Here is a 14591-nt window from a genome sequence, read left to right as displayed (position 1 = left end):
AACTCTTGATCCCATTTGTCACATTTACACAAAAACGTGAAAATAGGGTCCAAGTTGAAATTTTTTTCTTAATTATGTTTATTTTATTTAATTTGATGTCCAGAAAGCCACACAGCATCTCTTCAGCATGGTAAATAATGCTTTGTTTCCCCCTCGGTGTAAAGGGATGTGATGTTTTGTGGACGTTCCCAAAAATACCAACCGTATCTATTCCTGAATAATATACCTTTTAAAAAAATAAAGAAAAATGATAAACATTTGCGCTGATTTACTTTGCCTTTGTGAGCAAATCCACAAATTGCCTTGTGTGTTACTAAATTATTGAGCGTGTAAGAGGAGAGCCTGACACCTGGTTTAGTCACCGAGCTACTTAACTGGAAAACGTTTTGATCCCTTGACTGCTCGTCCCATGAACAACCCTCAAAACATGCAATATTTTATCTGTCAGGATTTGAAACGGCTGAGGACAAATACCTGTATAATCTGACATTGAGATGCAGATGTGATGTTTCATAACTGAAACTGTTTGCAGCACTGCTTTGGTGTAACGAGGTGGAGGAATGTGTTTGCTTTGAACGCAGCTGCTAAATTTATTCGGCAGGCTGCGTAGGCTAAATTACATGTTTTCTCTATGCCTGTGATGAAGGCTACAGATAACATTTAAAAAAGTATAGAAATAAATGCTATAAATATGCATGTGTGTGTGTGTGTGTGATTGCTGTAAGTTATTACTGTGTGGCAGGTCGTTTTTCTCTCACACTATTAATGTAAAACCTGTGTGTACCGTTCTTGGCCAGGATGACAGCGATGTACTGCTGGCTGAAGGTGCTGACAGTCAGCAGCATGGCCGGCCTCTGGGAGGTGACGAAGCTGAAGGCCATGTCCTCTCTGGCCCTGCTGCTGCTTTCTGTGGAAACACTGGAGGCCTGCGAGCTTCTGTTCTGCATCACTGAGAAGGGCTCCTGGAAGGTGTAGGTCACCGAGGACTCCATGTCGAAGGACACCGACACCTCTGCACACACGGGGACAAAGAGGAGAAAAAACAGTTTCAGTGCCGTGAGCGCTGTAACAACTCTTTTTGAAACAAGATTAAAAGACTGAAACTCAGCTCTCGGCCTCCAGAGGCAGCGATGTTCATTACACCTCAAAAAATGAAAGTGCGAGCTGGAAACACAACCTAATCAAAAGTGGGGTAAAAAATGTAGTTCGTGCCCAGTGGGTGCAGCTACAGGGAAGACACTGTTAGAATGAGAATCTGTCTTTCTTCCGAGGCTCAGCGATGTGTATATGCAGCTACATGAGAACTCTGTGGGCAGGTGGGTTTATGGTATACCTATTAAAAATATCCAGAGATACGCATTAGTCTCCATGTTGGAGAGAAAGGATGCAGCAAAGCTTGTTGTTGTCATCTGTGTTCTTTTCTGCAGACAGAAAACTCTTGTTCCCTATTTAGCATTTAAGTCCTGGTAAAAACAACGTTCTCTCATACCTAGATGATAGAAATGGTCAATTTCCACTAAATTTTAAAATGACTTATGTGACTGGCCCCAAAACCATAAATTCTATCTTTCTAACGGTTGCAGTTTTAAACACCTCCTTAATATTATGAAATTATCACAGGTCTGCCCCAAGACTACCTGGTTAGGTTTAGGCAACAAAACTATGTGGTAAGATTTCGGAAAAACATCATGGTTTGGCATTTAATAAGTACTTTCATCAGTAACGTAACATGATGTAAGCCACATGACATACGCTGCTAGTGTAGCATGCTACACATACGAGCATAGGCTACGTTGTCATAAAAGGACGTTGACTTTGGGACGTGAACACCGGTCTCTTTGGTGAAAGTCTTTGGTTTTTTGACCTATCCACCACCTCTCCCAACTAGAGGAGACGCTGTGCTGCTGCCAGAGGAGCCGCTGAATGAGTTCCCTCTGAGCGGTGAGTCACTAAAAAAGTCTGAGAAGTCCGGGGCTGTTCATAAAACATTCAGGACGCCACAGTTGAGTCGGTAGTAACATTATTATCAGCCATGCTTGTTGCTGCCGTGGGTAACAGTATGACATCAATGTCAACAGGTACGAGTACCACAATATGAATTTTCATATGGTGTTATCTTGAATGAAGTGATATAACACACCCCTACTCCCAACCAACTAATCAGGGCTTCTAAATATTTATACAACATTATGAGGACTTTACCACATTTTATGCTACGTCATGTCACTTCCTCCTCTGCTCCTGTAATTATAACTACACACACTAGAGGGCAGGGCCTTAAATTAAGTATGGGTCGTAATAAGCTGCTTGCACAGTTGTGTGGTCGTTTTCCACTGAGAGCGGGCTCAGTATAAAGTGTTGTCCTGAAGGCACAGTAAACCCCTAAATCAAAATATATATTTTTCTTCTTACCTGTAGTGCTGTTTATCAGTCTACATTGTTTTGGTGTGAATTGTTAAATGTTGCAGGTATTGGCTGTAGAGACGTCTGCCTTCTCTGTGTCTGGAACTCTTTATCGTTTTTACTACTTTAACTTGCACCCATAAATCTCAGGTATGCAGGCTCAGGGACTGTGCTGTGCTGTATAAATGTTTGTGTTCTTTTATAAAGTGTTATTTATGTTGCACCTTGATCCCAGAGAAACTCAACAGCAATGTCTCTTTTCAGAAATTGTGACCCGGTTACTCAAGAACAATCCACAGACCTTGTGAGAAGTTTCATGTAGGAACTGTTTTCTTTCTACCAATCATGGCAATGAAAGGAGCATACATCTACTGCTAGCTCACCTAGCACCTCTGAATAACTCTGTTGCAGCTAAGCCAAGGAGGACGCCATTAATGTTTACATCTCAGCACGAGCCTCTCGTCCATGAGTAGATACACACTTCCTTCTGCATGGTGATTTGGATGGGAGGTGTGGTCTTACATCCTTTGCCCATTGCCAAGCAGCCAATTCTGCATGGGTATGTATGCAATCCCTATTTTATTCACAGCATGGCAAACTTTGTGTCGCATGGCTTGTGTGTTAGTGCACATGACCACATTACTGACCTGTAACTGCAGCTTTTAACATTTTATTAAGATACTGTATACACAATGACTATTGTGTTTTATCTGTGTTTACTATTGCTGCTCTGTGTGTCTGCATGTAATCTTAATCTGTGTGTTGCTTCCATGTCTGTTTGTGCGAACATGCTGTTTGTTGTTGTTGTGTTATTGTATTGTATTGTACTGATGCTCTGCTGTTGTTTGTTGCCCTGAACAGCTTGTGTTCTATCTTGAGATTTTCTGTTTGCTGTAGTTAATGCTGTCTTTGTCCTGTGAATTTTATTCTTTTATTGGTTCCAAAACATCTTGTTGAAAATTAGCCAGCTGGCTAACACTGGCACATTTACAGAAATGTTGATTAATGTGCACTGACCTTATAAAGAAACTAAATTAAAGTACAAAGAAAATAGTTCCTGCGTGAAACTGCTCTCAACAAGGTCTGTGGATTATCTTGAGGAATAGGGTCATGATTTCTGCAAAGAGACATTGTTTTTGAGTTTTTCAAATGTATTTTTTGTGCCATCTACTTTCATTATACTGGAGAGAAGGCAGACATCTCTACAGCTGATATCTCCAACATTCGGCAACTCACACTTAAACAATCTGGATTAATAAACAGCACTACAGGTAAGAGGAAAAAATATGTATTTTTGATTTTGGAGTAAACTGTCTCTTTAAGGATAAACTCTTTGTCTTTGTATAACACAGACTTGGTGGAGGGATATAAATGGAAGGTAGATTTGTGCTTATCATGCACACGCACTACTACAAATATGAAGCGAACACATCAAAGCACATTATTAAACTTCACAGAAGAAAAGACGACGACTCCGAAATAATATTGACAACAAACCAGCGCCTGCGAAGGTACCACAGGGGATTCAAGTGTTGTCGATCAATCCCATTCATACCAGTGTTACCTCCACAAAACTCCCTTAACAAGCAACTTCGAGTGTATTCTGTGTTTTCTTGTGCGAAGACGCCAACTTTCTTATCTTACAAATTAAATACAGCGCTCCTGCAGTTAAAAGTGAGTGGGTGGAAGGGTGGAAGCAACAGTGTGCCAACATACCAAGACACCATTGCATCACTGTGTTGATTGACACTCCTGCAATAACATATTTTTAATAAGAGTGCCTTAGTAGTACCACAGTCCCTGCTAGTGACACATACACTGATAATCTCCAGGCAACTGCTGCATATTATTGCCGGGGTAAAGTACTAATATATGTATAAATAAACACTAGGAAATAAAAGTGACAGTTTGCTTTGCAAAGAGGCAACGCTCATTGTTTAATCATACCCTCTCTTTTAATGTGGAGTGCTTCATTATGTCAAAACTTCAGAGCTTTGAAAATGTGCCATCGTATTATCATACAACTGAAAAGCATTTATCTAAGAACTGCATTTTACTGCTGATAGTTTAACTCCCACGGAGAGACGGATCAAAGGGAGAGTCTATAACCTACAGGTGACATATCTGATAGGCGCCACAACAACACAGCTAACTGTGGTAAGATCCAAGTTGTAATAAAGCTGGAATATCTTTGAACAGCAGTCGGATTAACTGTATCCTGGCAAGAGTGTCGCGTTCATATTTAACACACTGAGCAAGAGGAAACAGTGTAAATAGTGCAGTGTGGTCCGTTGCATTTGCAGCCAAAAATTTCCACCTCTTGTCTCTGAGAAACAAACTATTTTCCTCTACCGATGTATATATGGCTGTTTGTTCAGCCGGCTGCTCTGCTGGGTTTAGTTGTGTTGGTGCCTGTGCTCTGCTCTGCTCTGCACTCACATACTGCAGGAGATAATTTGCTCTAATGCATTTTAAATGTTCTTGGAGTCTGGAGCCAGGACAAGTATTAATTGCCTCTTGCATTACTTGCATTTTTATTGATGCGCTCTAATGGAATAACCTTGGCAATGATCGATTATTTATTTGTTGTAATCAACATTAACCTATAAAAAGAATGACATTAAGAGCAAAAGCTTTTGTTGTGGATCAGCGTTCACCTTGGTTACAGGTGGTCCCTCCGTAGGCGGACTGGGAGCAGTCGCACACGTAGCCGTTGCTCTTCTCGATGCACCTCCCCCTGTTGTGGCACAGGCTGCTGGAGCCGCTGCAGTAGCCGGGACAACCGGAGGTCACCCCCGGCGTCATCTTGGCCCTCTCCTCCAGATCAAAGCTCACGCCATTGACGGTCAGAGTCCTGATGCAGCCTAGAAATCCTCTCTGCTGGGACGCCGTTCCTCCTGAGACGAAAAGAGCCGTTAGTCACATCTAATGCTTGCTGGCTGCGCTAAGAAGCAACTCTGATGATTTTATAAGCGTGATCCCCTTTAAGGCTGATGAGGATTTACGACAAACATTTACTTAATTCCAGTTTGCATCTAGGGCAACTCTGTAGGCACTTAAGCGTGTGAAACCTCATTAAGACTAAATATACGGTGTAATGGCCTAGACAGGTTTGCAAGAGACATCGCAGTGAGATGCACATGGAAAACAAACATTCTTGACATGCTGACAGCTGCTAATTTACGCTTCACAGTGGTGGGAGACGACTTTTGATGGAAATGTATCACATTGTTATGTCTATAATTTATCCCAGAGAAAAACAACATACAAACAGGTGGGTATCATTTCCTTTTATGATCCCCTGAGGCTGATAAATTACACTTGTTAAATTGAGCTTCATTATAAGTTTCTGAATTTGTCTGACATATGTCTGGTTGTGTATTTTGATGGCACGAACAGCAGGAATCCCACACATACTGATGTCACTACTGGTAACACCTGGGAGCTGTGTGACATCCTCCTCGATCCATTTCTCATACATGCACAGGCTGTTCTCATAAACTGTTTGTTTCTCCTATGAAAAGTAACACATCCAAATTTGTACATATAACATGTAATCAAGTTCCAGTATTTCATGCCTATCCCACGTGTTTTGGAAGGCTGCGATCACCTGACCAATGTGCTGACGGGGGTAAACAAGGAAGTGGACCCAAGTGGTCGCGTAAGGAGGCAGGTTGGGGTGGTGGTTGTGTCCAAAAAGCCATGGACTTTTCCCTGGGACTTTCCTAAGGGGACGCATGGTTGCAGCTGTGTGAACTTTGAGTCATTTTAACGTACTTTCGCTTGTTTCCTCTCCTAAACCTGACCCCTGTAACTTTGGGTTAAGGACGTAACATCATCCACGGGCCGCTAATTAATTGGTAACATACAAACTGCCGTGTGTGCATTCCACGTGAATAATAGTCTATATAATATTTTCACCTTGATTGTTTTTACTGTAATTTTATTATGTTAGTTATTTTGTAAACAAAACATGTACTGCGTCTGTCCATTTAGGGAGAGGGACACCTGTCAGTTGCTCTTGCAGATGTTTCTCCCATTTTTTTTTTACTGTTAATGTTTATTTTTGCGGGCAGCTTTTCTTATCCGAAGCGAGCGTCCCCACCCGGGATAAATAATGAACAGTCCCTAAATAAATTGACTTGACTTAAATATCTTGCAGGAGAGTCTGTCGGGAGGGGGTCTGTGTTTTCTTCACCCCTGCTGGCAAACAGTAGACATGTCACACATGCTAAATGTAAAAGCGGTGATACATAGAGCTTTTTAACTTATTTCATTTTATGTATATTTCTAAACCACTGTGTTGTTGTTGATGAGGGGAAGTGTGGTTGTTTTTGTCTTTTATGAGCTGCTGGACAATTGACCCCATCTGGGGTGAATAAAGTTCTATTCTATTCTGCATGGGCTTTCATTCTGATAACCCCGGGCTGCCTGCTGAAGCGTGGGTTAGTGCTATGAGATGCTCACTGAAATTCCACGTGTTATGTTAGCTAGCTTTAGTCGACAGATGTACATCTAAACTGTGGTATGTTGTAATAACCTTTTGAAAATGCTGAGATGAGAACCTACAGAAGCCCTGAAGGGCAAGGTGAAAAAAAAAATTGTAAGCAATGTTGACCAAAAGTTTACCTATTACGCAGGAGATATTATCTCTGACGTTAGAGGTGTTATGTTCCGTAAGTACTATTCGGACGGGATTAGCTTTACATAGGGATGTGGACTAATGTCAGTTTACCACAGGATGTCTGTAATATAAATGTCCGATTTGCACGGGACAAGAAATCTCTGTAATTCCACCAGAGATGGGAGTGGTAACTTGGTTTGCGCCCTGGCGTCACCTCCCTGTCAGCATGTGCGTGCTACGTTGCTTCCTGTAAGAATCAGCGGAAGGATAACAATAATTAATGATTAGCCCAATATGAAATATTGCCCATGATCAGGATTGTGTTTACACAACGATTAGCAATATGGATTTTTATATGGCCTACCTAACACAACCAGAAGTCTCGTGGCTCTGAAATGTGCTTTCTTCTCGACCTTTTTGATTGGACTCCACGTAGGGCTATGCCATCATTAGAAGAATGTCCACTATCACGACTGCCGACAACACTGAATGCTTCTTCAAGCGCCTCCATCATCTAAAAAACGCGGAAAACTAGTTACAGAGGATCGTGTTCTCACAGGATTAATATTACCCGAGGTATTTTCTCCGGACCGTTTTACAGAAGGTAAAAGTCGTAATTTTTACTGACATTATCCGTAATGATTACAGACATGGTGCGTTCGGACGGCACTAAAATCTCTGGTAATAATTACTTTACCCCATGTCTCCACATTAAACTAATCTGTCCGAATAGGGCTTTCGTAAGAGATAAACGTTTAGGCTTACCGTAAAACTCGCACTGGCATATAAGTCTATTTTTTAAGGTCTCAAACAGGGAAAACAAGGTTTTATATTACTATTTGTTAATAAAAACGTTATACAAGTTATTCCTACACTGTTTCCCTTTATTTTTAATTTGAAACACATTCAAAACACAATAACCTCTTAAGCAGCTTTGGTTACTTTTCAGATTGCAATTTTCCAAACAACCTCTTCAGGAAATAAAATTACGGTATAACAACATCTGAGCCATAAAAATGAGTTTAAATTAACGTTAAACTTCTTTTTTCTTTTTTAAGAAGACAGCATTACAGTACCTTATTACAGTGTGGGCTGTAACTATACATGCTTACTCAAATCCCAAAAACTAATGAGTTTAAATTACTACGTAGCGCCATCTTGTGGGTCAAATTACCTATGTCAGCATTTACCTTGGTCTATAGGTCGCACCGGTCTATAACCCGCACCCAACTTTTTAGATGAAAAAAAAAAAAGTCAAAAAAAGTGCAACTTATACACCAAGTTTTACGGTAAATACGCTGATTTCAGAGTGAGAAAACTGTTCAGGATGAAGCGCTGATGCCCCAGTCGTTCTTTCTGCATAGCTTTCTCACTTTCAAAACAGCCTCATTAAGCCTACGCACAGAGCAGATAATATCTTGTACGTAGGAGATAACATCCTGTACACAGTATACGACGTCTTGTATGTATTAGATAACATCCCATACATAGAAGATAATATCTCTTATGCAGGAGATAAAGTTCAGTTTTGGCCGACATTGCCCACAATTATTTTTTTCCCTCATTACCTCTCAGGGCCTCTGAACTATATAGAAATGTACCTCTAAAAATATATTTTACTCGTTTCCATCAAGTTGCTTTATTCCTCCTGGAAATACTACAAATGCTTATGTATAAACTAAACTTATCTCTGACCCTGAACTACATCCATCCTTGGTTGTGGAAACCTGTTTATATGTGGACATGCTTTTATCAGAGAGCCTTTTCTTTCCTTATTTTACTTGAGTTCGAAGTTCATCTAAACTACCTTTTATTTCCTCTGTTTTTACATACATGTCAGTTCTTCTACCAGTTGTTGTTTTCATGTCCTGTCTGATTTAATTGTTGACACGTGAAGCACTTTGTGACTCTGTTTTGATAAGCTCTTTACGAGAAAAAATTATTATGTGTTCAAGTCAACATCTCGAAGGAATATATTTACCAGCTGTTTAGTGTAATTAGAAACATTATATAGTATTAATTGAACTTATGTCACTTAAAGAACAGCATGTATCTGTCACTGTTTATTGTCACTGTAATATCTATAAAAAGAAAATTGAAGGGAGCTTTAAATACATCATTAAAAGCCTTGCTGTGTTTCATATTATACTGTAATACACTGTCTTTCACAACCCTGTGTTGTACAATGACAACAAATGAAGCTTGTTACGGCTGTTTGTGACTCACAAGTTGCATTTTTTGTCAAGTAGTGCTCTATTTAAGGATGTGTTAAGCCTCAATCACACAGAATGTGTTTTGCAGGTTGCAAAAAAGCAAGGCACACCGCACTGCCTTTTTTTTTTTAAATTTAATTGATGCCACAAGTAATAAAAAACACTTGCTGTGCCTTTTTATTGTTGCCAGGCAACCGACCCATCATGTCCTTACACTAACCCTCCCGTGTAATCAATCTACAGTTGTTTTGTTTCCCACAATAATCAGTATCTAGTCCCTAAAATGCTGAGGCAGAGGGTACTGTCTGTAGCTCTGGTTGAGGTTGAGAGGCTGTCAGCAGATAAGCAGAGATCTGTGTGGGTACATGAGACCCTAAAAAAGAGTCTGGATTATGGGGAGTACCACCAGTTGGTCCAGGAGCTTCTCCTCCATGATGGCTGATTGACTCAGGGGCAGTTTGACAACCTGCTGTCTATCGTCGGGCCGTATAGCTCTGGGTATCCAACAACCGCTACCACCAGTTTCTCCTCCATTGTTTACCAACTGTAAACTTGTTGTCGTGACCACCACAGAAGGCCCGCCTCTCAAATCATCCGATTGGACAATGGGAAAAAAGATGATGAAAAAAGAGATGACATGGGGTGCTTTTTTACTCTGAGTTGAAGTTTTTTGAACTCATGGAGTTCAGAGTGCTCCAGCAAAAACGCCAGACGCCTAGAGCACAGAAACGCAAGGCGAGTAGCAACGCAAAAACAGTGAGCAAAAAGCTTCATTCTCATTAAAAACAATTATAAAAAGGCACCTCCAGCTGCTAAAATGCTTCCTGTGTGATCAGGGCCTTATACGTCTTGCCTAAAATATGACAGAAGTGGAACTAGTAAGGTCCGTTTTGCATGACATAAATGTAGAACGACACGTGGTGAAATCACATAATGGCATTTTGTTTGTTTCACTGACTTTAGGGTTATGTTCTTGTAGATAATATGTCTAAAATTAGGTGTTTTTTGTTATAGCCTCACATTTTATTTCATTCTGCATGACTGTCTTACTGTCAAATTAAGCCTGTGTACACAGGAGATAAAATGTGGTAGGTAGGAGACAAAATCCTGTGCATAGTAAATGACATCTTGTATGTATTAGATAACATCCCATAAGTAGACGATAATATCTCTTACGTTGGAGATAAACTTTGGTTTTGGCCGACACTGCCCTTTTTGCCTCTCAGGGCTTCTGTACCATATAGAAATGTACCTCTAAATATGTATTTTACTTATTTCCATCAAGTTGCTTTATCCCTATTGGACATGCTTAAAGTTTTGTAACACATTTTTCTTATCATCTACTTTTCCAAACTAGCAATCCCATTGTAATTGCAGGGACGTAATCAAACATTCACATTAACTTTATCTTCTGAGAGAATGTCATAAAATGTCACCTTTGTACCTTCTTATAAAAACAATTAAATCTTCACCTAATGACACGCTCTTCTGAAATCAACTGAGGATTCTTGCTTCCATTTGTCATTTCTCTCCTCCGATAAATTATTCATTAGATCTCAGTAAATGACCCATTAAGAGCGTGAACTGTGGGCCTACAGTAAAATGGAGAACACGTGAAAAAAAAAACTCTCACTTTTTTAAAATGGGGTCTGTCCCCTCCAGAGGGCTGGTGTATTATTAAGGAGACACATTAAAATGTCATAGGGGGGAAAGGCTGCTGGAGAAATGTGAGAGGAGAAAGAGAGCAGCCGTGCATCTGAACCGGAGCAATAATGAAAAAATAAGAAAATACATTAGTTCTTTACAGTAGCTTACAGGGCAGGTTTGTATTCTTCCAGGACAGTTATTGTTAGCTGTAATCGCCTCTCCTTTCCATTTTATCTGTGAAGAGATACCTTTGTAGTGCCTCTACATTGTGAGAGATCGGGGACAAAAACCAGAGTCCTTGCTCTGTGCGAAAAAATCTTTTCAAAGTTCAGCCAAAGCTAATATTAGACTTCTGTCGAAGCCTCTTGTTGGCTTCAGCTGTATTCTGAAAGGATCACTTCAAGGCCAGTTTGGAGAGGAGGAATGATTGTAACTACCAATAACTCTTTCAAAAGTACATGTAAGTCTTGGATTAAGGTAGACTTGAAAAATCAGAACTTTTCCTTCACAGCTGCACCAATCAATACATTTATATTAACAATGAAAGAAAAATGTGAAAGGTGTTGTGCCTGGTGATAAATACAAAGAGAATTATCACCTGACTCTGAAGTTTTACTCCCTTTTTACCGTCTTTCAGCTCATTGTTTTGGCTTTAATTGCCCACAACTGTTTTGCTTCAGTCTCACCAAACAGGAGGCAGCTAACGCTTTCAGCACGACCTGCCCGGCTTCTAACGGCGCAGACAAAGTTATAGAGAATCCCCTGAACATGGTGGAGCATTTAGCAGCTGAAAAGCCAGATATTTCCCACAGGAGTCGGTGTTAGGATGACCTCCTCATTATTGTTCTGTTGCAGGACAATGTGGGAGTCCAGTGTGAAAGAGAAAAGACTATTATTAGGCTATATAAAGATTGATTTTATATTATATGGAATGCCTACTTGCAGCGGTGTCGGGTGTTAACCTGCTTTAAACTGCAGTGGGCATTATGGTATTTGAGAATATGAGAATTTTAATGGTGCTGGACCTATTCAATTTAAAGAGTATAATGGAAGTGAATATTATATGCTAATATTTTAGTTAAAACTTCATTTTACGAATAGCAGACGACAGAAACAGACCTACTCCTGAAGCAGAGACAAGGCAACTTCCCAAAGGCGATGTAACTAAAAGATTAAATGGATTAATGTGTCTTAAACTTGCACTTCTTGTTGCTTTGGGCAACTTCAAGCTGAGACTTCTGTCAGTGTGTGTGTGTGTGTGTGTGTGTGTAGGACTCAGGGCAGGTGCAGCTGTTGTTTACCCTCACCAGAAGGCTATCATTATCACTCCTCTTTGCTCACTTGCTCCCGAGTAGCTTTAGCAGGGTGTCTACAGGTATCAGACACTTTAATTTAATGTTTTTTAAGACATTTCAAGATGATTTTTAACTAAATTTGAGCAAGATTTTTGGACAAATAATCATTTTTTCTTATTGAAGCACTGAACAAGAATGAAAGCATACAATTTTAGATAAGTAGTAACTTATACAGGTGGTTCACGGACAAAGGTAGGCGAGTTAGGTTAATCTGCATTTTGCCGACAGATTTTTAACATCAGAAATTTTGACTTTCAGTCACATGAAGATCGTGACTCATTTTGACAAAGAGAAATTGAAGGATGGATAAATGAGATAAAGTTTTTGTGGCAATTAAGACATCACAAATTAAAATTCAAGATTATTTAATGACTTTTAAGGCCTGATATTTATGAAATTTGGACATGATTCTCACAAAACATTCCCGTCCACAAAAGCCCTGTTATAAAAAAATCCCTGTCCAGATGAAAACAGAACAGAATTAATGTGCTGTCAAGAGCATGTCAAACCAACAGGTATCGATATTATGGTAACCCTAAAGCCACTCAATTAATAAAACTTATTACCTGAAGGCTACCTGTAAGAGTGACCTCTGTAGCTCATTCTGACGTCTCTGTTCCTAAATATAGTGGAGGACTGACTGTATATTTGTGTGTAAACATATAAAAAAGTCCTGTTAGCAAGGTTATAGCCAGCACTGTTTTAGCCACATCAGCCATTGCACGAAATGTTGCCTCATTTGTGACGCCTCATGAAAGAGATAATGGTGCAAACTCTTAAAGCCAGACACTCACACTTTCTCTGTCTACACATCAATGTCCTAAAACACAGTTTGCATGTGGACAAAGAGCCAAAACTAGAACATAGAAGAAGCTACAATTTCAAATTTACTCATGTACATGTGGACAAGGCCTTACGCCTTGTTTCCATTTATGTATGTAACATGCCTCTAGTGTACAACACAAGGAAGTGCATGTCTTTACAGATGGATAGAAACCTGGTAGAAACTGCCTGTAGCCATGAGGGAGAGGAATTTTGTCTGTTTTTCACCATCCAGTAGTTTGGAATATGTGCTTGGAACATCACCGGGACAAAAACAGAACCTGCCAGGTACGTAGCATGTTTTGTGAAATATTTAATTAAAAAGACGTATGAACGACTGAACGAGTCATAATGACGATCTGACTGTATATAAGCAGAATAACATTACTCAGATTCACAATATGTTAAAACTAGACAAACAAGTTCTTTTTAATCAGACAAACTAACGTGACAATGAACAGGCAACTGAATTGAAGGAAATAGCCTCTTAGCTAAGCTACCACACTGTCATATGATCTCTCCGAAATCCACCACAAAAGTAGAATTTTTTTTACGTACTTGAAGCAAACTGCAGACCGAAATATTATCTAAATGTTGTAGTTGTATTGTTGTTGCTGTTGTTACGGCTGAGATGATTTGATGTTGTGTTGTCTTGCAATTGTTATTACTGAAAAGTTTTTTGGGAGTTTTGTCTTATCCACTGCGAGGGTCCAAAAGACAGAGGGATATCGTATGCTGTAATGCCCTCTGAGGCAAATTGTTATTTGGGATACTGGGCTTTATAAATAAAATTGAATTGGAGACATTGTGTCGTGAACATGTTCTGTTTTGTAGTTGTGTTTTAATATAATTGTGTCTTTTAGCAGAGAAATTGTTTTCTGTTTCCTGCCGAGGGACAACAGATGAAAATGAGCTTATGGCTAACTCTGGTGCCTCTAAATACTGTTATATTATTGGAAAAAAGATTTATTTTTGAATCGAAAAGGAAAGACATTTCCCTGTTTTCTTTCCTTTTTATAACATTTCTTTGTTGGTGATGGAATAGATTAAGGCCAAGTTTAGAAGAAGGATGATAATGACATTATTATCTAGTTGTTTTCGGTTGTTTGTTTTGTTGTTATGTTGGCTTTTGTATGTCTGTGAATTTTTTCTTTTTCTTCTTCCTTTTGTCTTTGTCAGTGGGTTATGATGTGTTAAAGTGTTGTTGTGTAATTTGTATTTGTTTTATTTAAATAAATAAATTAAAAAAAACCTTCTGGTGCAGTAGCATAGTCCCTGTTGAATAGATAAAATAAAATAAATAAATAAATAAATAAATAAAAATTGGATATCACAGAGATTAACAGAGGAATGAATGGACTTTGGGTTGCCTCGTCTCCGTACACACACGTAAGTGGAATGTGAATGTGACTTAAATGTTGGCCTGAAATTCTGGGAAAGATGATGGACACACGATGAATATTTAATCTTTTACAACAAAAATAACTTAAAGAAATGAGCCTGAAATGCACAACATTTCGCAGGATT

The 14591-nt window shown here is 39.4% G+C and overlaps 1 protein-coding gene across 1 annotated transcript in view; it reads right to left on the bottom strand.

Moving 5' to 3' along the window:
• The window catches only part of LOC126392901 (contactin-associated protein-like 5), a 179777-nt gene that overhangs the window by 26392 nt on the left and 138794 nt on the right, over positions 1-14591 (bottom strand). The window contains exons 18-19 of the mRNA XM_050048626.1: positions 5061-5300; positions 785-1012 (exon numbers count right to left, since the gene is read on the bottom strand). Coding sequence (XP_049904583.1) covers positions 785-1012; positions 5061-5300 — 468 coding nt within the window. The remainder of the gene's footprint in view (positions 1-784; positions 1013-5060; positions 5301-14591) is intronic.

Source organism: Epinephelus moara, chromosome 7, assembly GCF_006386435.1.
Source record: "Epinephelus moara isolate mb chromosome 7, YSFRI_EMoa_1.0, whole genome shotgun sequence".
Classification (NCBI taxonomy): domain Eukaryota; kingdom Metazoa; phylum Chordata; class Actinopteri; order Perciformes; family Serranidae; genus Epinephelus; species Epinephelus moara.
Note: the sequence above shows the minus strand (reverse complement) of the source record. Positions and strands in the feature narration are given on the sequence as shown.